Genomic DNA, 26,036 nt, shown 5'->3' on the forward strand with positions numbered 1-26,036 from the left:
AGGATTTCTAGGCTGCTGGAAAGTTTTATTATATTAATGAACAACACTGGCTGGTTAATATTTAATCTTATAAGCAGTGTCTGCCCAATAAATTGGAGTTGAACATCTGCTTCCTTTTAGCACCCAGCACCTCTTCATGTTGATATGAATGAGCTTTTCATTTAAGAGGTGTATTAGGCTGCACATCAGAAATGTTCACCTCCCATTTAAGCCTCAGAATTTAACCAGTCGGATCATCTTACCGTTCAAAAGAAGGAAACCAAGTAAAGTAAGCATCTGCAACACGCTAAATAAACTGACCACACAGCAGCAGACATTCATTGCAAAAAGAATTTTTATATAGAAAATGTTTTAACAAAGTCCTCTTCAGGACATTTCACTGAGCACTTTGTAAATGTTTACATATTTGAAGATGCTTTAAAAAAGTAAAAAATAAAAAATAAACTAAAACATTTTTTATACACAGTTAAAGGTGGGGAATGCGATTCTGGAGAAATCCAATACCATGACAAGTACCATGATATAGAGCGAACAGCAACACAGCAAGTAATGTAACTAACGTTAGCTGGTTGTGGGACGAGAGAGAGGACGAGACGGTTTCCCAGAGCCAGCACAGCAGCTCCAAACAGCGATGCTCACAACTCTCCTGCTGCTATAGCTAACATCACAACAACAGCATATCTTAGAAAGTAAGCTGAATGTCCGTGGGCAAGTCGTTTAACGTCACCTGACACACAAATCATGGCTGGAATAGTGCTGTGTGGCTTTGTTTGTTTCCCATTCACAGAGCCAGCGCTGTGAACAAACACCGGAGCTTTTTTCATCGCACACACTGAACGGACAGCTAGCGGCGCGTGACAGTTGCTGAATTTGACAAAAAGACGTGTGCTGGATTAGAATCGCATACCCCACCTTTAATGTCAAACATGTAACAAGTTCACACCACTGCACTCACTTATCCAAGTGAAACTTTAAGCTGCACCCATTTGTAATAAATCCATATTATCCAGCTTTAAATCTCTGCCCAGACGGTCAAAACCTGCACTTCTTTATTCAAATAATTATTTATTTTCATTTTAATACAGTTGATGAAAAAATTATTATACAAACTTTTGAAGTATCCCCTATAGCGTTTTAAAAATTAAAGATTATGAAGTTATTTTCTACCTTCAGTTTCTCTAGAAAGCAATATTCTATGTCAAAGCAGATCTTTCAAGCAGAGCATAAATCACTTCATCTCTAGCTTTCCTTTTCAGGCAGTTCCCTGGAGAACTATGGCAATAATTTAACTTGTCGTTTGGACTGTTGTTGAACTTTAACACTTATTAACCTTTTTCTTTCTTCTTCCTTCCTCTGACGACTCTATACCCAAAGTCAGATTTGCATGTTTCCTTCCTTCATGTGTATTCTAGTAACGTGACTCTCTATGGGCTCCAGCAGTCTCTCATTGTTCAGTAGCTGTCCCTCACAATTCTTCTTTTTCTCGTCCAGTTTCCACTGATCCTTTAAGAGGTTTTCCTTTCCTTTTAACAGTTCCTCTGGTTTGTCAAATGTTATCTCTCTCTCTGTTATGTCCGTCTCCACTGACTGAAGCCTCTGCTTGTTTACTTCCCTCTCCCTCTCCACCTCTTTCAGTAGCTCCTTGAGTCGACCCCGCTGGCTCTCCAGTTCAGTCTTCACCTCCGTCAGTGTGGCGACCGCATCTTTCCGTTCTCTCTCTTTCTTCAGTGACTCATTTTGAAGCTGCGTATTTTCCGTCACCAACTCGGCTTTCTCACCTTTTGTGGAGAAAATGTAACAACAGAGACAGAAATGTTAGTAAACTTCAAACAAAATTCATTTCACACTTGTTTCTCTGATAGCATTTAGCTCGTGACGTTAGATATATGACAAATGAGTTGGACAAACTGACTGATGGCATGAGAATAAGATGCATGAAACCATGTCCAACATTTAGCTTCATGAAATATCACTTTAAATAACATCATCAAAGGTATTTTCACATATTAAATGATGATTTCTGGGTTAGTATTAGTAGCAAATTATTACTGTAAACGAATCATTAAATGTAAAATAACTGACTTACGTTTCCATTTGTACATGGCATAACCAGCTAGAATAAAACTAAAAGCCAAGTCAAGCAGGCCACCAGTGGAGCTCATGTAGCCAGACACTGTGGAAATGGATGCAACCAGATCAGCTGAAAAGATAAAAGAACAACAATCATTCACTGGGAGAGCTTTTTCAAAAACGTCAGTGATGTTGCCTAAGTGGAAAATGTATTTAAAATTCAGTTATGACGGCAAATTGAGATTCATATTTGGTTCTTTGGAGCTTGTTGCAGCAGATGCACATTTGCTAAAATGATGCTATGGGCAGAAACATGATTTACAAATATATAAATCCTTCGTTATTTACAGTATGTACTATAGTAATCATAAATGTAATTAGGGCCAAATGTCGAAAATTCAACGTTTAGATGAAAGATTTAAATTTATTTCATATCACACTTAAATGATCTAAACTTAATGTTTTAAGACAGGAAGTTTCTATAATACAACCACTAAACATTACTGTAAAACCAAAGCCCTGCTGAGCTCAGCGAGTGTGTAAGTTACCTCCAAAAGTGTGTATGATGAGGAGGACGAGAACAGCGTCGAGGCTGAAGGCGGTGAATGCAGGTTTAAAGAACAGTCTGACCTTCGGGTTCAGCTCTGTGCAATTCTGAAAGATGAAACCAAACCAGCTGTAAATCCCAGAAAGAAAGGACCATGTGGAAGAACACAAGTTGGTACTGATATGACATGACCAACTAAAGTAAAACTAAGTCATGAAAAATGTTAATTACGTAATGTTACAATATGTTCACGATATGCAACACAGACATGATAGAAACTATACAAAGTGTGTCAGTCCTTCAGATACCTGCCCTGAGCCGATGTTGAGTCTTTCCTCATTGACGACACCGTGGAGGAAAGGTTCGACAGGTGGGAGTCAACTTATCATACCTTAGCTAGTTCACACATGATAGCATGAATGATTTTCTCTTTATATAAATTATTTTTGGGCACGTAATGCCTTTATTGAATCGTTGAAAGTACAGAGATGACAGGAAACATGACATGTAGCAAATGTCCCCAGCAGGATGCGAGTCGGGGACGTTCGGGGCCTTAAAGGGGATTTCACACATCAGAGTGTGTTTCCAGGTGTTGGGGAGTGCTACTGCGTGTGTGTAAAAGAGTTGTATAAAGCCATTTGTGGCTGCGCAAAAGCTGATAAATGTCCTCAAGTGATGTCACTTGAGTCAGCATCAGGTGCGGCTGAAGACGACAAGTTTGAAAATGAAAAACAATCTGGGGGTGTGGAGTTGGAAAGGAGTGAGCTCAGCAGACCTTAGTAGCCTCCTCATCTCTGCTGCAGGCTACATTAGCCGCTACTAGCCTAACACACTCCAATCTCCCACCCAACTGTCGGCTGTCGAGTTGCATTGTGGGTAATGTAGGCACCAGGTTTAGACAAGGAAGAAGAATGCGTGGAATGAAAGCGACGATATCTCTGGTTCCGCTGCATCTCTTCTGATCAGTGGAGTACTCTGTAAACCCTCAGGCCACCAGGGCACTTTCCTTTTTTAATCAAACTTTTTTACAGGTTGCTGATTTTCTGTCAGGCTTTTCCAGCAGTTAAGTTGCACCACAGTAACAACTGTGCAACTGAACTAAGTGGCGAGTTTAGTGTTAAACTAGCAAGAAAACTTTATTTATGTAGCACTTTTCAAAACCAACTAGCCACAAAACTAACTAGTGACAACGCAGCAGTTAGTGTTGTTGACTTTACACTCCTACGCCCGTTCAGCCGGTGCAACAAAGCTCATCTGTGTTTGTCAGCAGCAGCGAAAAGCTTTGCTCACCTGCTGGACTGCTGAAAAATAAACTGTTTCTGAAATCAACATGGAGCTGCTCATTTACACATTGATAGATCTCCTTCTCCCCTTAACAAGCAGCGCTCTGCTGGTGGGTCGGTCGTTACAAACTGCTGTGCATCCAAATGTCGATCTCACAGAATTTTATTTTAAATCCCCAAAAATGCAAATTAGAATATTTTTCATTTTCAAAAAGTGAAATGCTGGATTGCTTTAACAACATGTCAGAAAGCACGTTCACACTGAAAATCCGCAAAATGTTCACTGCAAAGTTATATTGTGTTCCTCTGCTTCAGCTTCACAGAGCCTGCAACACGATCGCTCTCACCTTTTTAAGTTTGGGTTTATCTGTCAGGTCCTTGAGCTCCTTCTTCTGTTCCACCAATGTAGTAAGCACCTTTCCCCCTTCTTTCTCTTTCTCTTGTGACTGTTGTTGAAGCAGTGGAATGATCTTGTCATGGACCGTGTTCTCATCTTTTTGGAAATGGTCTAAAATCAATCAGGACACAAAAGCATAACAGCATCAAACTACAAGCAGTGAATCGTTACATGGCCGAGAATAAAAACATATCAGCAAATAAGACATTCACTTAAACCTTTCAATCCAAAAAGAAACATGAACAATACACCAGACTTCTGTAATGTGATGTTTAACAATGAACACTTAAATCGTTGTTTTTTTAATGAATGTCTTCATATCACCATGACCATCAAGACCTGTGACTTACATTTCCATGTGGACAAAGCCAAGACGGTTGTGAGAGCGGACAGGAAGGTATAACGCATGATGATGATGATGGTACAATACTGTAGGTGGAGCTGGATGAGACAGAATCAGCTGGACGGATGAAACACAAACCAACTTGGCACTTAAAGTCACTTTATATGGCTCCTACAGAAAAACATGCATGCTAAAAATCCAGGCATGGCAGTGGGTTGAGAGTAATGTTTGAATCACAAAACCGAAACCGCTTGCTGCTGCAGACAGCTTGCATGCGAGTTAGATAATCCAGTAAATATTCGATCATGAAATAATATCTTTGTAACAATGGTATATGTTGTACAACTTCAACAGAATGAGCAATTCAGAAGAATTGAATTTTCAAAAGCGTACCTGCTTTGTGCATTAAAGGCGCCTCGCCTCAGAGTAACGTGAGTTGCACGGTCAAAGTCCTCAAATCAGATGACTTGTACTCTGAACCTGTAACCAGGTAAGGTGTGTTCCCTCTGTGATTTTCCCGCCTGTCTGTTGACGCATGTACATACATGTATGTTAGCTGACAGCACGAAATGTTCTCCCTTTGCAGCAAGGCTTTTAACGAAAACAAAACCACACATTTCTCCAGTTTTAGCTTCTCTCCACTGACACACCAGGCGTTAGTCAGGCCCCTCTGCACTTGAAGGGTTGTGCCCTCTTCACTGTTCTTCCTCCTGTAAATCTCTTTGTAACTCCTGTTTTGAAAAGTGACATGCACAGAAAAAAATGTGTCTTGCGTTGCTTTAAAAAGGTGGCAGTTAGCTCCGTGGCCACGCTGTGGTCAGCTGGGATTCATGTTGTTTACAGTAGAATCCAACAGTGATACGTTCGCACAGTGGGAAAAAGACAAACTTCTACTGAACCTTTTTTATTTCGATTGTATTTTCAAAATGTCTAAAATAATCAGCTCATCGTGAACAAAAAACAGACAGTGACGATGAAACACAGATGCCAAACAAACAAATCAGAAAGCAGATCAGCTCACACGTCTTTAAATGTGAATATAAGACGTCAAAGATGTTTTAAATTGTATCCTCATACACATAATCACACTTTGCCTGCACTCAGTCAGTTACACCCGGTCGATCTTACTATGTCCATTATACATTTAGTCCTCCCTGTCACTCAGCTGCACCCAGTGATATTAAATCCTCCTTTTACTGTTTCGTAGAATTTCAAATTACACTTTTTTCTACAACAGTCCCCACAAGCATGAACGAGTTCATCTGTCGTTTGACTTTTGCAACAGGACTGGTTACAACATTTCTCTTAATGCAGCTTCTCTGTTCAGCGATGCGCTCTGTAAGGGATCGGGATGTTTCCCCTATACATATTCTACCACATGGACACTGTATCCACAAACAACACTTTGTGCTTCTTTTTGCAGTCCTTAATGTTAATGGTCTTCCCATTGGTTGGCTGGTTAAAAGACTTAAGGTTTTTGGTATGTTGGCAATTTATTCAGCCACACTTAAAGTTGCCTTGAAGAGGTTTGGTTGTGAGCTTACTGTTGGCAGCTTTTTCCCTTCGCCAGAAGGTGAAGTTGTGCCAGAAACCCCAACTCTGCTTTTTCAGATTGTCTAATGACAAAGGTGAGTACAGGTATGTTCAGTTACCTGACTGTCATGGTTTGGGGTTTTTGTTTTTGTTATTTCCTGTTTTATTTTGTAAAATTCTCCCTCCCTCTTGTGTCTGGTAGTTTTGCTTCCTGTCTTTGATTGCTTTCATTGTTTCCACCTGTGCCTCGTTGTCTCCCCTACCTGAGTGTATTTAGTCTGTGCTCTTCCTTTGTTCTGTCAGATCGTCATTGTACCACGTCCCTGTGTCTGTCCCTGCCGGGTCAGCGGGTTATTGTCAGTCCTGTATTTTTCCTGCGCCTCTGTGGGTTTATGTTTGTTGAGTTGCTGTTATTTTTTGCGTTGGTGTTTTTGGACTTCTCAAGTTGTGTTGCTGTTTAAGTGAACAATAAACTCATGTTTTATTCTTCAGCCTGTCTGCCTAGAGTCCTGCATTTGGGTCCTCTTTGAACTGGACGTGACAGTGACAAATAACCGCAGGACTGAAACCAGGATCAGTTCAGTCTATACAAGGAGTCTCGAAGTCAATATATTTGATTAACTTTAGTCACTTTAAAGCAGCAGCCAGATGACATTAAAGGAAGACTTTAGTGACGATCTTTTGCAGTTAAATCATAAAATACTGAAATAGGTTGTAGCTGTATATTCTGATGGTTTACATATTATTAATGTTATGTTCAGATACTGAATTCAAACATTATCGATTGACTAAGACACAGCAGCCTCCATGATCGACGCTTTCTGTTTATTTTCACTTGGTTGGATAATTACTGTTACAGTGCTCACATTTATTTTTAAAGATTTGGGGCAAAAGCAGTGAAACTGAACTAATAACATAAATCCTTAGGAAAGTATCAGGTAGACGTATCATTATTTCATTTCCATGTATAAAACTGTGGTTCCAAAGTAATTCTAAGTCAGCTTCCCTTGAAATGAAGCTGCACGTTGTTTGTCCAGATTAAACTTTGGACTATTTGCCACTTTATGATTTTCTAACCAGATAGACCATAAACTGCGACAGCAGCTGGTGACTGGTTTTATATACAAACAGAAGCATTTCCTTGTACAGACGGATCAAAGGATGTTTTGTAGTTTCTTTTCTGCTCAAGCTGGACCGTGTGCATTTTTCTTTTTAGCATTTAGTATTTAAAAAAAGTTACAAACTACAAATTCAGCAAACTAAATACACAAAGGTTTACAAATAAGTATTTTTATTTGAGTATCGTAAAGTACAATGTGAATGTTGGAAAAAAACATTACATACATCAGCATTTTTCTATTGTCCTGTTTTTTAACTTTACACTTATAGAACAGAGACTTCACGTTGGTCTCATTTGGATGTGTTCATCTTTTTTATGGGAAAACCTGCACAGGATGATTCTGCTTATCTGAGAGAAATATATATTTTAAAAATGAAACATTGTTCTTTTTCTTACTTGTGTCTCTACCAAATTACTCTTGTTTCACTCACTATCTAATGACGATGTCTGGTTATTTGACAGTCAGAAAAAACTTAACTAAACTTGACTTAGTGCTGCTGTTCTGTTTCCCAAAATATTTTGGTCCATTTATTATTTGAGTATATTTCTCAGGGTGAAACTGGGACATGATTTCGAACAGACAATATGAAACAGCAAAGCTTATCTGTTCAGTCATACAGTACATTTGTTGTATTTACACTACAGCAAACTATTGGCTTTAACTGTTCAAATGCACACACACAATGAGTGCGTAATTAACCAATGTCACACTGAAAACATGCGATAAAAAGCAGGCAAGTGTGTCTGTATTAAAACAGAAACAACATTTAGTTATTTAAAATGAAACAAAATAAAATATCTATGTTGAAAAGCACAAAAAACAAACAGGAAACATCCAAAGATACAAACTAATGTCAGTAAATGTCACTGAACTAACAGCTGCAGTACAACCACAAAACATTAACTGCCAATGTTTCTCCTGTTTGCATGTATAGCTGCGATTTTATAACGGCCTAAGTCCCATCGTCAAGGTCGATGAAGCACTTCCCCCAAATGGGAAGAAAGCAAACTTGTGTGTGTTTAGAAGGCTTATTGGATGCTCCTCTCCTGGTGCCTGTCGACTACAACATCTATATTTTAATTATTGCGAACAGCGCAAACAGTCCAGATGGTTTCCTGTGATGTTCGTATAGTGCCCTGTAGTCATTTGTCTGTACTGATCTGTTGTGGCAGGAGGGTTTGGACTCTGACAGCCTTTCCAGCATGATATAAATTCATTTCAAATCCAGTTTGCAACCAACAGCAGCGCTTAAAGTGTGGTTTTGTCATGTGTGCGTGACTCTGTGTGGTCACTGTAGTTATCTTGATATCTATGCCATTTCCAAGAGGAACTTAATTCTGTGGTTTTATTGGCTAAATTAAAAACACAATGCATGCATATATTGGTTTAGCAAGAAAATCACATTGAAAAAGTGATGTTATCTTGCAGAAGGATCATAACGCAACAGGTGCAGCAGCCCTTCACAACATCAGTCTGTCCCTGAATTCTGTCCAACAATATTGTTGAAGAAAAGACACGGAGATACTGAAACATCTTGTGAACACAACATATCATCTTTTAAGTTGATATGTTGGACTTAAAATAAGCAAACAGTTGCTTATTTCCACATCCAGCAGTTACAGAGCAACATGGTCGTTCATGTGGAGTCGTGTTTGTTTCCACCTGATGAAGGTCAGTCCGGTCTTCTCTCTGTCAGCTCTGTGTTTGGTCTTGTGAGAATTAATAATTTAAATGAAGGTTGCTTGCCTATTATATTAATACCATGTTGAAACATTTGCACACACATACACACACACACACAGGGTAACAATTGTTACTGTTGTGTAAGCTGTTGCAAACAGGCTTCCATTTATACAAAGAAACAGGGAGATCAGAAAGAGCATCATGTACTGAGGACAGTATGTGTTGTAATGACCATGAGAGGAGAAGCAGCAGTTTTGGGGAACGAAGCAGAGACTTTAGCAACTCACTAACAGAGGAAGTGTAGGATTCCTCCACCAGGGCGCTGTCTCCACACGAAGGGTGGAGGCTGGACCAGCCTGTGCACCACCGAAGGGAGAGCTAAGTCTAAACCACAGCTCCTCCCCACCTCTGTAGAAACCTATCAGATAGTTGTACATTTTCATTTAAAACTCTGTGTAATGTTAAGAAGAGCATTCTTTTTTAGGATGATGGCTGCAGATTAACAGCTTGCTGACTGTGGTTTTCTCCCGAGGGAAACATCTGGCTCTTTAGCTGCTAGACGCTCCGCTATGTTCACCAGCTGCTCTCTGACTGAGTCTGTTTGCTGCTGAGCAGGTAGCGTACAGCAGCTTTTTGCAGCTTTTTCTCTGCTGCAGTTGAAAACTGAGCCATGCACTGAGAGGGAACCAGAACAGTAAAGTTGCAGCCAGACAGACAAACGATGAGCAGAAAGTCACTGTAAAGCTCCGTAAAGCCGAGCGGAGCTGCAGGAGCAGATGATGATTCTCTGTAGGTTCGTCACTACCCCTTTCATATTGTCACATTGTTTTCATACATTCGATACATTATTTGTATTAAAGCCACTTTAATTAAAGTGTAGACATCAAGAGTGAGTAACATGATCATGTTTTGTTTTGTCATATTTCTTCCCTCCTTTCTTTGACCTCTCTCGGTCTCTCTATCTCCTCCATTTGTTTCTTTATTTGCTCCATGTGGTTCTCTACTTTGTTCTTCTTTTCTGTGATTCTGTTAATGTTATCATATGTCTTCTTCATTAGTTTGTGTGTTGAACTGCAGCTTTTGATGTTCTGTCTTTCTCTCCTCCAGGTTCCAGCTGGTCTGTGTGATGATTTCTCTGAGTTTGAGGTATCCCTGTGCTTTGATAGCTGTCTTATCTCCCTCCTTCTCTGTTACTTCTTTCTCCACTGAATCAAGCTTCTTTGTATTCTCCTCTGCCAGTCTGTCTGTCGCCTCTGTTTGAACGGTGAGTTTCTCTTTCTGCTTCTCCATTTCCCTCGTCAGTCCCTTCAGTGCCTCAATATCCTGCATCATGTCTTTCTGTTCTTCCTCTTTCCTCTGTAACTCCTCATTAAGTCTTAGCTTTATCTTTTCCAAGTTGCTTTCTGTCAAGAGCTGCTCTTTGCTTCTTCCTCTCTCTCTCTCTTTATTTTCCTTCTTGTGGCGCATCTTCCTCTCTGTGTAGAAACAGAAGCAGTGTTACGCAGTACTTTTAGCAAAACCTTAAGAAGCTACATTAGACACAGAAGCCAAACATATTATATAACATAAAATATTATATGATTCAAATAGCAGGAAATAGCTTCTCCGTACTTTTCTTATAAGAAACATTAATTTTCAAAGTTTTAATTTTCCTCATATTTTGATAACCATAAGCTTAAGAGGTAGAAAATGCTTTATTAAAAAGTCAAATAAATCTTTGGCTCACCGCTTTTGTTTTGTCTTAGTTTCCAGACAAAAAGGACGACTGTGAGAATAAACATGAAGCCAAACAACAGGCTGATGGCAGTAGAAGCAGTACAACTAGATGGGGCCATGAAGAAATCATCTGAAATAATAAAAGAGTTTAAATAAAACTAGACTTCATGTTTGACAGAAAACATAAGGTCTGTGTGTATTTCATGAGTTGGAAGCTGAAACTTCCTACCTGGAACATGGATGCGTGTCTCTCTGGCCTGGTTGATGTTCTGCTGTTGGACTCTACAGGTGTAGTTGTTGCTGTGTCTCTTCACCACAGTCACTCTGCTGCTGACAGTATAGAGGCCATCAGGACCTCTGACGGTCTCTGTAGGTCCAGCAGAGAAGAGCTTTCCCTCACCGTCCAGCCAGAACACCTCAGGCTCTGGATACCAGCCTGCAGACTCACACTGTAAAATCACCCCACTGCTGAGCTTATGGATGCTCGCTAAGCTGACAGCAGGTGAGGAGACGGCACCTAAAGATGAGGAGACATTTAAAACAGAAAAATGATGTACAGCATCAGCTCAGCGTCCACATGGTCCATCTTCCATGCTGATGAGTGTACAGTCACCATTTGAACATTTTAGCAACACATTCTTTTCAAATCATAAGGAAATAACTGGGTTTAGGTCTCGTTTGGACCTGACAAATAACTAAAAATAAGCTTTCTTGTAACTTTTGGAGAAAATCAAGACTCTCAAAGATTTTATAGCAAGTTTTATTGCATGTGTATGGGCAAACAGTTGCCCACTTTGGTCAGCTGTGATTCAGAAGACAGAGCTTTTTGTCCATTAATCGCAGGGTTCGATCCCCAGCTCCTCTTGTCTACATGTTGAAGTCTCCCTGACAAGACAGTGAACCCCAAATTGTTCCCTGTGTGTGTGTGTGTGTGTGTGTGTGTGTGAATGAGTGGATTAGAGGGAAATTTTAAAGCACTTTGTCTACTAAGGACGAAAAGTTCTATATGTAGTACAGTGTAGTCAATTAACTTACCAACAAGAAGTTGAACAAAATATTCTTTCCTCAGTTTTGGAATGTAGCATCTGTATGTCCCGTTATCAGAGACGTTCACTTTGGAGAGTTTCAGTGAAAGGTCTCCAAACTTCAGTTTGTTCTTGGACAATGATGCTCTTCCCTTGTAGGCCTTGTTTTTGTTAACCAGAAGTTCCTGACCATCATGCCACATGTAGACAAATCTGGGGTTCAGGTCAGGTCTCCCCCACTCTATTGTCATGGAAACAGCATCCCTGGCAGGTTCCAGCCGACATGGCAGAACAATGTCATCACCGACCATTACCATGACTGGCTGAGGTGGACGAATCTCCTGCGACTGACCTGGAAAAAGTAGGTCCATTTTAAATTCTGTTGTCCGAACAAACACAGTGACCTCTGTAAGGTTGAATATTCATTAGAAACGTGACTGTTGATCATGGCCTCGGTTGTGTATTTAGAGTTTCACATCTCCAAAAATGTCTTGTATTCATCAAAACTGTTTTAGAGGCACAAATAAAGCACAGACTTTAATTTAAAGTGTGACCTCATAGCTTGCAATGATTTTTCCTCCTTTGAAGTGCTCATGTTTAAACTTGGTGGCCCCCTCCTGGTCATATTTGCTATTATTTATCGCCCCCCTAAACCAGCTGGCTCCTTCTTGTTGGAACTCCCTGAGTTTTTATCCAGTCTTGTTTTAAATTATGATAGAATTGTTCTTTGTGGTGATTTTAATATTCATGTTGATGACTCCTCTATTGCCCTTGCTGCTGATTTTTTAAATATCACTAACTCTTTTAACTTTCAACTACATGTGTCTGGCCAAACTCATTCCCGTGGCCACACCTTAGACCTAGTCTTTAGTCTGGGCCTGAAAACTCCATCTGTGGAAATCAGGGACATGTTTGTATCTGTTCACCTATGCATTGTTTTTAACTGTGAATTACAGGCTGCTAATACTGTCTTATCTCGCTCTGAATACACACGCGTCCTTAATGAGCATAGTGCCTCAAAATTTTGTACACTGTTCAATTCTCCTCACAGTGTGTTTCCCGATTCCTCTTACACCAACGATTCGGTTGATTATTTTAACTACCTGTATTCTTCAACCTTAGATCTCATAGCTCCTCTAAAAAAATAGACCACACTCAAAGACTAGAAAACAGCCATGGTTAAATGACAGTATTCGAAGCTGTAAAAAGAAATGCAGAAGAGCAGAACGCAGATGGAAGAAATCAGGTCTCCAGGTCCACTTTGGGGCCATGAAAGAGTTATTACTCCTTTATAATAGGATGGTGAAGGATGCAAGAACATGTCATTTCTCTGCGCTTATCTCTGCCCATCAGCACAACCCCAGATTCCTGTTTAAGACTGTGGATCAGTTAGTTAAGCAAGTCTCTCCTTGTGCCCCTGCTGAGTGTGATGCTGATTGTGAAAAGTTTCTTTTGCACTTTGCTGGAAAGGTGGAGTTAATAAGATCTGATATCACCCCCAACCCTGTCTTTTTAGATGTGGATCACCTGCTCAGGGCTTCTTTGAGCAATTTTTCTGCTGTTACTCTGTCCGAACTCGCAGACATCACGTCTCTTATGAGAGTACCCTCCAGCCCTCTGGACAAAATCCCAACTAGGTTTCTATTGGAAGTTATGGATTGTATTGTTCCCCTTTTACAAATTATTTTTAACAGCTCGCTGCGTCCCCGATTACTTTAAAACAGTTTGGGTCCAGCCAGTCCTAAAAAAACCTGGGCTTGATCCCACCCTCCTGGATAACTATCGCCCGATTTCCAAATTGCCTTTTATTTCGAAGATTCTCGAAGAACTTGTATCTAAGCAGCTTCTTGCTGCTGTGGAAAACAATAATACCTTTGAAAAGTTCCAATCTGGCTTTCGTCAACACCACAGCACTGAGACAGCCCTCCTCAAAGTCACTAATGACCTTTTAATGAATGCAGATGCAGGCATGTGTTGAATTCTTGTGCTGCTGGACTTAAGTGCTGCCTTTGACACAATTGATCATGGAATTCTTTTAGATAGACTGAGGCACTGGGTGGGCATATCTGGCTCTGCACTAGACTGGTTCGCATCTTATCTGTCCAATAGGAAATTCTGTGTCAGCATTAATAACTTCATGTCATCCTTCTCCCATATCAAGTACGGTGTGCCTCAAGGTTCAATTCTGGGACCAATACTGTTCTCCTTATACATGCTTCCTTTGGGTGATGTCATCCGCAGACATGGTATTTCTTTTCATTGTTATGCGGATGACATGCAGTTGTACCTCCCTGTCAAGCCCACTGACCTCAGTACGCTGACTTCTCTGCAGGACTGCCTGTCTGACATAAAACACTGGATGTCGATAAATTTTCTTCAGCTCAACTCAAATAAAACTGAAATCCTTGTTATTGGGCCCCAACACATCACTAAACAAATACTGCCATCTACTGGTAACCTGTCACAACATGTCAAGCCTGTTGCAAGAAATCTTGGTGTCCTGTTTGATAGCAATTGATGTTTTGAGCAACATATCACTAAGCTCGTCCAATCATGTTTCTATCACCTCAGAAACTTTGCAAAAATCCGATCTATTCTAAATCTTAGTGATGCAGAAACTGTTGTACGTGCTTTTATCTCCTCACGCCTTGATTATTGTAACAGCCTGTTCACTTGTCTTAATCAAAAAACTTTGACCCGACAGCAGACTGTACAAAACTCAGCTGCTAGGCTGTAAACCAGGACCGAGAGGTGCGACCACATCACACCTGTTTCAGCCTCTTTACATCGGCTCCCTGTTGGTTTTAGGATTGATTTTAAGATCTTGTTGATTACTTTTAAGGCTCTTCGTAACCTGGCTCCAGATTATATTTTAGACCTTGTAATCCCTTATGAACCTTCACGTAGTCTGAGATCTTCGGGCAGGGGTCTTCTGTCTGTTCCTGAGTCCAGGATGGAAACTAAGGGGGACAGAGCTTTGGCCATCAGGGCCCCGAGGCTCTGGAACAACCTGCCCGAAGACATTAGGCTGTCTGAGTCAGCGTCTTCGTTTAAGTCTCGTCTCAAAACGCATTTTTATCGGAAAGCAGATCCTGATTTTACCTGAACTGGCTGTTTATTTTATTGCTTTTGTGTATTTTACTTCTTTTTATATTTCATCATTCAATGTGGTGTTTTATTTCTCTTGTTGTGAAGCACTTTGTACTTTGTTTTGATAAGCGCTCTATAAATAAAGTTTTATTACATTATAACACTTGTGTAAGTTGCATATTGGACCCGACTGGCTTCCAAACCAGTTGCCCAAAGAAGCCTTACATTACATTTGTGTCACATACCAAGGTGTTACTTCTGTGTTTGTATGTAACTTACCTCCACAAAAGTGTGTCAGGAGAAGGAAGACAACAATGTGTTGGAAAACACTGAGAAGAGATTTAAAAGATAATCCATCCTTAATGTGAACCATGCTGGAGAGCTGAAAAATTAAATACAGTAGAAATGTGTATTAATATGAATTATGAATTAGAAGAAAAACAGGTATTTGAAGCAAAATATTTTTAAAAAATGAAATAAAAATCAACTACTTGATTGTACAAAAGCTGTTTCACTTTTGATTACAGAGACAGAGCCTGTTTTAGCATAGAACATTTACGGTCATTAAGATTGAATAATATTGTTATGAAGATTGTGTTTAGCTGCATAATCTGTGAATAAATGTTTAAATACCAATGGTGACCTCATTTCAGATTTACCTGTCACAACAGCTCTTCACCCGGAGAAAATCTCAGGGATCCAATTTTAAAATGGCCGTCACTCCTGACAGGATTTAAATTACAGGAGGACCAGCGTGTCCGCTGAAAAGCGTTACTTGCAGCTATAATTATTACTGGGGAGGGGGTGACAAATTACCCACATATACCCAGATGGGATTAAAATCACTGACTGGTAATGTTAAAATCAACACTCGTCCCCTGGAGTGATAAATCCGGTCCGAATGGGGCTTAAGTGTACGATCTAGCAAAGCAGTTTCACAGACAGTCTGTTGGGAAGGAAGACCTGCTCTATTTCTCTCTATATAACTATAATAATAATGTGTTGTAATACATTTTACTGAAAACATGATAGCAGCGATTGCAAAAAATGTTATTAAATTTTGAAAATCCTACATACCTGTTGTGTGCGTGTCGCGTTGCCGCTCAGTAAGCTGCAGTAAAATGATTTGTACTTTGAACGTGTATAAAAAGAAGAGGTGTGTTCACTTTGCAGCATTTATGTGCAGGTGTGAAAGTCCAGTGGGCTTGTCTGTTTGTTCACCTATAATTACAGTTTTTTTTAATACTAGTTAGATTTAAAAACATATAACTTAAGCTTTTGTGCTTTGTCAAGGGACAGTGAATCTCCACCAGCCCGAACTCTGCTCACTTTGTTTCCTGAAAGAAGCCCATTCCACATTATTCAAAGTTTCTGAACGACTCTAAGTTTTAACTTGGAGTTTAACTTGACCTTTGCGTGCTCATCGCATCTACATGACAGGTGAGTTGCAGTCATATCAAACATCAGCCTACAGGTGTAACTGCAGCTCTATCACACCTGTAGTTTCTAAGGGGGGAAGTCCATTGAGACAATAAAAACGGAGCCGTGACAAAAGGTTTTATCTTTGTCATTTCCAGCAGCCCAGAAGTGAAAGTGGCTGAATGACTCACAGCGTGAGACTACTTTCAGATCCACATAATCCTTTCAGAGGTCATTGCATGTACAAAGACCACAGACTCAGTCCCCCCAACAACCTGTAGTACTGTGGTCTGTCTACGTGTCCTTGAGCGAGACACTAAATCTGCACCAAGTTGGAATAAATTGTGGTGCAAATTCTTGCCAAGAACAACGACACCACCAGTCATGTCTGCAAATGCCTGTAACGACTTGTTCACGCTCAGCTGACAGAGACCTCTAGCAGCTGTGTGAGTTACGAGCGGAGCAAAGGGGGAAGTGGCGTGGCATTGTTTCAGAGCCTCAAAACTTTGCAGTGAGGAGGTTTGGGTGGGTGCAGGGGTCAACAAGGGGACAAGACTTTGACACAGAAGGTCACTTTTCGGTCCCCTGAACGGTGTTTAGTCGTGACCACGATTGTTCCCTAAATGAACCAAGATGAGGAAGGTTGTCTAACCTTAACCTGAACCTTTTCCTAACCCCATCCTAACCTTTTTCTAAGAACTGGTGCATATTTTTAAGGTTGATCACAAAGCTTTTCTTGTTAGCACCTATTTTGGGATTAGAACCAGTGATATTATTATTTCCCCTTCAGCAGTTCTGCCCTACATAGATATTAATGGATCTACAGTTCAAACCTGCTGCTGCATCAACAGCAGAAACACTAACAGGAAGAGGAGGTTCTGAGCTACATTATGTCTTAGCTGTATTTCAGTCCGATGCTGCGACAGTCAGCAGCAAGACATCATGGACGTCCCAGCTCTCTGCATCAGACTGTGTGAGACTTCTTGTCACTCTGTCTTTTTATCCAGCAGACAAATATCTGGGCACTCTGTTTAATAAACATCTCCCTTCATTTGTCTCTCCAGTGATGGATGTGTTGCTCCTGTTGGTTGCACAAGTTGACTTCAGTTACTTTTGCTCAGAAAGCTGGTAAATTGGATTACTGATTACTGGGCCATCATGGAAACTATTAGGTCAGTTTCAGGTGAAACTAGCTAATCAACAGATACTCAGGTAGACTCCTTCCTGAGGGCGGGGCTTATTTAACACAGAGGAGCTTAAATTTCTGAGTTCCCGTCCCATTTTTTCACAATTGAGAATGACTTCCGGATGGGAGCCGAAACGTCGTGATTCTGAAAACAGCGTCCAGATGACTACGACTGAAACCTTTTCTACGGTTGTTAATCGTGGTTTATTATTATCAGACCGCCGTTCTTTGAGACGTCGATAGCCTGAGGCCCATTTCTTCATCCAGCTGGTTCAGATTCAGTGAAACACGGCCACATCATGTATCCAGGAGGGATTTTAATTTGTCTTTGAGAATGAATAACCTACCAGTGGAAAAAAGAAACATAAATACCAGTGGCAGTTATAATGACCATTACAAAATGAAAATACAGTATTATAGCATGTTTCTAGCACAATATAGATAGATAGATAGATAGATAGATAGATAGATAGATAGATAGATAGATAGATAGATAAAAACAGTATCACATGTTTGTAATTTCACTCCTTGTTTCTGTTTGTCAATATTGTGTTTCATTCCAATAAAGCTCATTTGAATTGAATGAGGGACAGAGAGGTGGTGTTGGTGGGTGGGGGAGCGGGGGGTCTCGGTTGCCACGGTAACCGAATCTACTTCAGCCAATAAGTGTTGCTCTTAGTTGAATTACATTGATCTGTGAGTGTGTCTCCGTCTCACGCAGTAAAACACGTTTAATCTGGATTACACTCTCCATACCACTTCAGTCTGAAGATTCAATTTGGTTGCAAGCACACACACACACACACACACACACACACACACACACACACACAGATAAACACACACACAAACACAGAGAGATAAACACACACACACACGCACACACACAGAGATAAACACACACACAAATACAGATTTATACGCACAGAAAAACCTACATACATACTACATGGCACACTTTAAATGCCAGTGTACTTATACACACACACACACACACACACACACACACACACACACATACACACACAGTCATGTTTCCATCACTTTAGAGGACATTACATTGACTTACATTCATTTCCTGGAGACTTCACCTAACCCTAAAATTTTATGATTTACGTTATGGGGACTTGCATTTTGTCCCCATAAGGAAGGCGAGTCCCCACAATGTGACTGTGTAAACAGATCTATGTCCCCACAACATGAGTAATTCATGTGTGTGCCCCCCACACACACACATACACATTAATGAGTCCCAGCCTGATGTTTTGATTGTGTTTTACCGTCTGCTACTTAGGCTGAGTGCTTTTTCTTGACTTTATTAGGCATTTTAATCATCTACACACACACACACACACACACACACACACACACACTTGTAGGAACAACAGCGAGCAGAGGTGGACAAAATAACACGAACATCTGCACAATCTAATGCAATGCAACGCAAGAGTCCTGCAACACATTATAATGTTTGGATGGTCATTTTTGAGGCACACACACATTTGTACTGCCATACTTGTGAGGGCCTTCGCTGACATCATTTATTCCCTGATCGACCCTTAAACTGCTTTATCCTGTATTCAAACCTTAACCCTGAAACCAGCCAACAGCCCTTTAAAGCGGCCATGATAGATATTTTTATAACAACACCAGCTGAATCTGCGGCTCCGCTCGGCTTCATGGAGCTTTACAGTGAGTTTCATCTCATTGTTCACAGCTTGTTTCCGCTGCCCCCAAGTGGCCAAAAAACACAAGTTATTGCAGGTTTAAAGAAGTGAGGACCGGGCAAAGTGTCTCCACTGCAGGAACTGTCCCAGACGGCCAAGAACCTTTTGAGGAACTGAACCTGCATTTCAACCGGAGGAACCAGAGACTAAATGTAGTTCTTGCAGGATTTAGTTTAATTTAGTTCCAGGTGGCAAAAGAAGTCCCTGCTCCTCCGACGGAAGAACTTTTTGAGTTTGCAGCCCTGACTGTCGCTGACTGGTCAAACACTGACGCCGCTTCATTCGTAAAGCAGGGAGTACCGTAGGGTCATTATCAGGACGAGAGGTGGTTTATTAACGTTGCAAACAAAGCCAGCCTTTGTTGTCGGCTTCACAACTAGTTTTTAAAAAAAGAGCGAGCGAGCTGGAGAGTGAATGAGAGAAACGAAACGTTATTTTGCTGATTGTTTCATGGCGGTTGCGTTCCAAACTGAAATAAATAACCTTGCCTTGCCCTCGTTTGTGCACGAGATGCAAACAAAATGGGGACCCACTCTTAAAAACATTGCCCCTTTAACATATTGTATAAACTATCTAATTTTGGTTGATAGAAATGCTTTTTTTGTGTGTGTTTCAAGGAGTATTTGTAAGAAAGTACATAAAAACCACAGACTGCAGAACGACATGGTGTTTGTCTGGTCTGTGATGTTTTGTCAGTTACTGGAGCCAGAAAATCTGCATTACTAACTAAATAAAAACAATTATCTAATCGTTCAGCGAGAAGGAAAGGGATATTTATTTATTCTTAAATCAGCCATCTCAAGATTTTGCTCATAAAACAGTAAAATAATTATTGATCAGGGTTTAAAATATTGAATATGATATTTCAGAGAGAAAATGAGAAAAGAAAATATGAGATTTCGTCGTGAAACTTGTTCACTTACTACCTGTGTGTGTGTGTGTGTGTGTGTGTGTGTGTTAGCTGGCCCTGAGGGGACTTACTGTTGTGCTGCAAAGCCTCATGGGTAAATAGATGAGAGCTGTTTTTCATCTTCCCACCTGCACCGTAGCTGCAAACACACACACACACACACACACACACACACACACACACACACAGGTAAAGGGAAGAAAAGTGTGTTGGTGAATATTAAAATACAGAACACACACACAGCTCTCTTGTCCTTTCCTTCCTTTTGTAAAATCATTTGAAACGATACTTCGACTCATTGCAGAGCTTCTTCTTCAACAGTTGCTTGTACCAGTTGAGTACGGGTACCGTGTACTCCGCCAGGGGGGCAGTCCGCTTGTCCACGGCGCTCACTACTCAGCTTTGTAGTGTTTTGGGGGAATAGTACATTACGCAAGGATGGTGTACTGGTGGGTGGTGTTCGACCGATTGTGCCAGGGCCGATTTTTTGTCCCAGGCCAGCCCCGTTTCTTACGGTGGTTTGTGTTCATCAGAAACAGGTTTTGCAGCCGTCTGCTTGTGACGTTGCCTCCGTATATTTAATCTGTGTAGTTCAGATTTGGTGCGGCTGGCAGATCAAACGCTACACACTTTCACGCGTCGCACCTTTTATCGCCCCACAAACAGGAAACCCGTAACATCTTTCCACTTTCAGGCGGATGCAGTGAGCAGGAAGGAAACAGTCCAGATGCGCTAAATGCTAACATGCTAACCTGTTTGTACTGTTCTCAAGGCATTTATTTCATTCATTTTATCAATGAAGCTCAAACAAACATGAAAGCACCTCCTACACGTTTCAGTTCAGTTCTTGTTCAGGATGTTGGAGCCAGTTTTGTTGCATAATGTTATGTGCTCGCTCTCCCACCAACACCCACACACTGAAACACAAAGCTCTGCTCAGTGAAATGTGGAGGAAGATGGAGTTTTAAAAAAAAAAAAAAAAAAATACAGAAAGCTTTCTTTAAGATTCTTTGTTTTGGCTGATTCTGAAGGACGGGCGGCCAAAGACGTCCCACAACGCCAGCAGGGGAAAGTGAAATCTCCCAAACTCTACCGAAGTTAATAGAAATCTCCACATCAAAGGGCTGTACACCTGACTGACTCTGCTAATCCAGCAATTAGCATTTTACAAAAATCAATTAACATTAAAGATGAAAACCAACAAAGGTCACATTCACTCAGTGGAGGAAGAAGCACTCGGATCTTCTACTAAAGTAAAAGTAGCAACACCGCAGTGTAAAAATACTCTGCATTCAAAACTTTACTTAAGTAAAAGTACAAAAGTATTAGCATCAAAATGTACTTAAAGTACCAAAAGTAAAAGTACTCATTATACAGAATTTCAGAATATTGGATTGTAATTATTGATGCATTAATGTGTTCATCGCTTTAATGTTGCAGCTGGTGAAGGTGGAGCTCAGTTTAACTTCTTACTGCACTTAAACACATTAATGCATCATTAATCACGATCCAGTAACATAATAAACATTATTCTGAAATGGGCCATTCTGCACAATGAGTACTTTTACTTTTGGTACCTTAAGTACATTTAGCTGCTAGTACTTTTACTCAGCTAAAAAGTTTACGCTGCTACTTTCACTTCTGAGTACTTCTTCCACCACTGGCTGTATACTGTGTATGGTACATCATTAGATCTACCATACAGACTCACAGGGGACATTTCTCTGCAGTGAGATCTTTTACTTTCGATACTTTAAGTACATTTTCCTGATTATACTTGCATACTTTCACTGAGCGAATGCAGGATTTTTTTTTTTTTACTTGTAACTGAGTATTTCTTTAGTGTCGTATTAGTCCTCAAGTAAATACTTCTTCTCAGAACTACAAGTACCTTTCATCCGTCTTTCGGCCCTGAACCTTCCTGCTCCTTCGCAGTTTGCAGGGTTTTCTTTTTTTTGTTGAAAGCCAATCGCATCTGACGCTGAGGCATCGTTACCGTGGCAACCTCAGTTTCTGGGCCAAACGGGCTGAACACACACACACACACACACACACAGGTTGTGTGTTATTCTTTCTTTGTAACTTGTATTTTCTGCAGGCAGCTTCACTCTGATTCACGCTCGCGCAGATCCTCCGGTTCTCCCACAGCCGGAGGAGATTCACCGGAGGGTTTGCTGCTGAAGAAACCGCTCCATTTAAACCCAAGTTAATGTTAATTCATTATTCATATATTATTGCAAACGTCATTCTTCACATACGGTATGCTGAACTGTATACTTGCCCCGTTTCTGCTCGTTCAGCTGCCCTGCTGTGCTCTGATTAAAAGGCTCTCAAGGTTAAACTTGCAATTAATTAATTGCAAGTGTGCTAATTAAATACTGTGTCTATCTTCCATATAATTAGGACCCAAATTACAAAGTCCTTTCCAGGAAGTCAGGAAAATTATTGGGAAATTACAGACCTGTGAAATAATGCATCCACTTTTCTTAAGATTAATCCTCTAAAGTTGCAGCTATCATCGACTATAAAACAGCATATTGTGATATTTTCATCGATAATTTATCGCTCAGAACTACAGCTGAGTAGTCATCAGTCGAGCACATTAAACTTTCTGATCTGTAGACCAATAAAATAAAGATATTACCTCTGGAAATTTGTGTTATCTATTGTGTTTTAATGTCCTGCAAAGAAAATACTATAATATTTACTTATAATAATACATTTAACAGTAATTTTAGCATTTTTGACCATTTTTTAAGCTCAGTTATTAGCTTGAAATATGGATGCGTTGCATGTTTTCTTTTTCAGAACATGCAGGGCTATTTGAAACTGAAAAGATCTACAGTGAGAACAACTGCATTTAAGAGAGGACGTCAGTTAGGGAGCTACGAACGAAAGAAAATGATCCAACAGCTGGCTTTGTTCTTGCAAAAACCATTTTAGCCACGCTGGAGGTAGAATCTCAGTCTGGTTTAAAATCAGGTGTGAAAAGGAGAATTCAACGTACATCAAAGATAAACATGGCTACATTATAGCTAAAGTGAAAAAACTTCAATAATAAAATGCTTAAAGTTCAATTTCGGTGTATCTTCCATATTTCTTTTGAGACAAATGGCATCAAACATGACAATTTAAAGCCGTAACTGTGTAAAATCTCTCTAATTTCAGTTCAATTTGAAAGACTTTTCTTGCTGGAAGACGTCGCTTCAGTTCTTTCTTCTAGTTTCACTGAACTGGTTCAAACTTTTATTTTTATTTAAACCTTTTAAGGAGCAGAAGAGCTGGAAACACCACAGCTTGTTGAAACGTATTGTTTCTAAAAGTGCTTCAGATGTTTCTGAGAATGAACAAGCCGGCGCTTTATAAAACTCATCTTTTATTGATGCATAATTCATCCCTCCATCCTCTTCTCTTTCCACCGTGAACAATATTTTCTCTGTTTTCTTCTTATAAAAAGCTGAATATGTACATCCTCTTTGTATTTACAGTATTTTACATGATAACGTGATCAGGACAGTCGCCTCTGCAGAGCCTCACACCTGCAAAGGTCAAGTTCACAGGAAAAAAATAATACCGCCTGAAATACCACTTGTTGCTGGGGGAAACATCACCCAAATCCCTGCTTATTGGCTGGAGGTGTTGCCTGGCAACTACAGCTTATCAGATTAATATCTGGAGTTGTTTTAAATTATTTATCTTTTTTTTTTATAGTTCATAAGCTGGGGAAAACATGAGGAGTGACCCTCACAGCTGAAAACAGATTAATCAAATATTTTACGGAAGCACAGAAAGGCCAAAATAATTTGAATTTTTTTTTTTTATATTTAGCAACTAATTGTGAAAAATAACCCGATAACCAAAAAAATAATAAAGTTACCGTTTTGAAATTCAAATAATCACATAAATTCAGACGGTTTTCAAAGTGAAATATTAAAATTAACATTCAAAGGCCTTTCTTTGCTTCCTTTGTCTCTCTGTATCTTGAGTATACTGAATTAAATTATCAGCAAGTATAACAGGAATAACTGAAAAAAGGTGAGTGAATAAGTCATTTAAAACGCAGGTTTAAGAGTAAAGTTGGTTCATTAAACCCGTTTTTTCTCACAGACTTTGTTTTTCTGACTTTCAGTTAAGTTTCTAGGAATAAAAAGTGACACATTTTGAACAAAAAACTGACTGAAACTAGCTGAGTCTGACTGATTTAGTGTTCAGTAAAGCTACAGGTCTGACAAACACAGGGTGTCGCTGGGAAAATCAACAATGGCTGCGTTATATTCAAGTGTCCCAGTAAGTCATCACAGTGTGCCAGTGAGCCAGCATGTACAATAACAGGACCCTGAAGCAGCTAAATGGCATTGGACCATCATTCATCATTTATACCTGTGCACTTCCTGCTGTGGCTTCAAAACGTCCTCTGTGAAAAAGGCCTGTGTAGGAACCAAGGAGCGTTCAGTGCCGCCGCTTTTAAACACGTTTAACGCATTTAACTTCACTTTTGGCAGGAATACTGAGGGTTTGCATGCGGGTCTGTGAGCGATTTAGTGTGCAGTAAACTTGTATGGTTTTATAGAGGTGACAAGCGGCTTGGAGTTATTATATTAATCCTCCTCTGCCTTTAAAATAATGTTTTTTACTGTAAAAAGGCGGCGGCTGTAAAGCTTGAATGAAAGTGAGGGTTTGTTTAGACTCCTGCAGATGTGAGGCTCTGGTTGTGGCTGGATTATACACTTTAGTCCTCCCTCCTCCTCCTCCTCCTCCTCCTCCTCCGCTGGATGGATGGATGGGGAAACAAAACTTTTATTCCCAAAAATTCACCCGGCACTTCCACGGTGGCACCTGTCGAGTTAACGGCCAGCGTTTCCTGCGCCGTCGCCGGCTCACGTACAGCTTCCAAACACTACATTTGTTACAGTACTGCAGGGCCGAAACACACAAAGTACATTTAGAGGTGACAAAGACGGGCAACTTCACCGGCAACTATGGAAAGAAAAGAAAAGACACCTACTCTGCTGGTATGAAAACAACACTGACTGAATTCTGTTAACTGTATTCACATTTATGCCCGTCTACGTTGCCTCAAAAAGTTGCCCGCGTGTCTCCGGCCTTCAAGATTTGGTACATTTGGATTGGTTTGTTTAAAACAGCGTCGTTGACCTCATTGGTTCAGCAGCAATAAAAGCCAAAGCCCTCCTCTTCCCCATTGGTTGGATCCTCTGCAGCAGTTACATTCAGACACCATCGTCGCTTAAATCCATCGTTTTCTCTTCAACTTCTCCTCCGAGACATTTTTGATCTTATTTCCATCAAAAACATTCGCCCGTTGTCCTAGCGACCATTTACATCCATGATTCTGTCCATCAAAGCGTCAGAAACATTAAAATTTGCCGCCACAGCTCCCGCCAGGCTGAGGCTGCCATATTGGAAGCCATTTTGCTGTGTCCATTTGGCGTCGTCCATGTCAGTGCAGCCATTTTATGTCAACCTTAAACTATTTTCTTTCATTTCGGCCATTTTGTGAATCTTCCACACTGGGTATCCAGATTGAAGTGGATATTTTGCCCATCTGTCCGTCCAGCTGTCCTCTCAATGTGTCCGTTTGTCCGCCAGCCAATCAGGGCGTGTTGTAACATTCATACCTGTGTGTCTGACTGTTGGAGAAACTCGACCCAGCCATGACTTTGGTCAAAAAAGTCCATCTTTTCCTTTACAAAATAGTCTCCCAATCATCTTTCACGGCATTTCTGTCCTCTTGTCTCCGTTTGATGACATCACTCATCCTCCTCAGTCAGTCTCTTTCTTGTCGTCCAGGTCGAAGTCCAGCACCAGCAGTTTGGTCTCCTCCGTCCCGTTCCTGCTGCCGGTGGCGCACACCAGCCGAGTGTCGGACGCTCTGATTCGCCAAACAACGCCGCCTGTCGAGAAAGGAAGAAGTGTGATTGGTTTAGACTCAGGTGAGTAACAGGTGAGTGTACAGTGCCCTCCCACT

The 26,036-nt window shown here is 40.5% G+C and overlaps 4 protein-coding genes across 5 annotated transcripts in view; 1 reads left to right on the forward strand and 3 right to left on the reverse strand.

Moving 5' to 3' along the window:
- Positions 1-26,036, forward strand: part of LOC122870258 (low affinity immunoglobulin gamma Fc region receptor III-like) — a 1,099,642-nt gene that overhangs the window by 677,018 nt on the left and 396,588 nt on the right. The gene's annotated exons all lie outside the window — the stretch shown is intronic.
- LOC122870249 lies at positions 681-6,289 on the reverse strand. The gene is made up of 6 exons (XM_044184318.1): positions 5,034-6,289; positions 4,648-4,757; positions 4,248-4,408; positions 2,619-2,724; positions 2,087-2,200; positions 681-1,778 (listed from the first exon to the last, which is right to left on the reverse strand). The coding sequence occupies exons 2-6, from the start codon at positions 4,703-4,705 to the stop codon at positions 1,375-1,377; spliced, it is 843 nt and encodes a 280-aa protein (XP_044040253.1). The 5' UTR covers positions 4,706-4,757; positions 5,034-6,289; the 3' UTR covers positions 681-1,374.
- Positions 7,448-17,042, reverse strand: LOC122870165 (butyrophilin subfamily 3 member A2-like). 2 transcript variants are annotated; one of them, XM_044184070.1, is made up of 6 exons: positions 15,886-17,042; positions 15,088-15,190; positions 11,729-12,070; positions 10,923-11,210; positions 10,704-10,823; positions 7,448-10,452 (listed from the first exon to the last, which is right to left on the reverse strand). In XM_044184070.1, the coding sequence occupies exons 1-6, from the start codon at positions 15,982-15,984 to the stop codon at positions 10,016-10,018; spliced, it is 1,389 nt and encodes a 462-aa protein (XP_044040005.1). In that variant the 5' UTR covers positions 15,985-17,042; the 3' UTR covers positions 7,448-10,015. The 2 variants fall into 2 exon arrangements, with proteins under 2 accessions (XP_044040005.1, XP_044040006.1); XM_044184071.1 differs by lacking the exon at positions 15,886-17,042 and adding an exon at positions 15,468-15,692.
- Positions 23,409-26,036, reverse strand: part of LOC122870118 (F-box/WD repeat-containing protein 7-like) — a 40,811-nt gene continuing 38,183 nt past the window's right edge. The window contains 1 exon segment of the mRNA XM_044183919.1: positions 23,409-25,962. Within this exon segment, the coding sequence (XP_044039854.1) occupies positions 25,832-25,962 (131 nt within the window). The 3' untranslated portion in view covers positions 23,409-25,831.

This window comes from Siniperca chuatsi, linkage group LG22, assembly GCF_020085105.1.
Source record: "Siniperca chuatsi isolate FFG_IHB_CAS linkage group LG22, ASM2008510v1, whole genome shotgun sequence".
Classification (NCBI taxonomy): Eukaryota; Metazoa; Chordata; class Actinopteri; order Centrarchiformes; family Sinipercidae; genus Siniperca; species Siniperca chuatsi.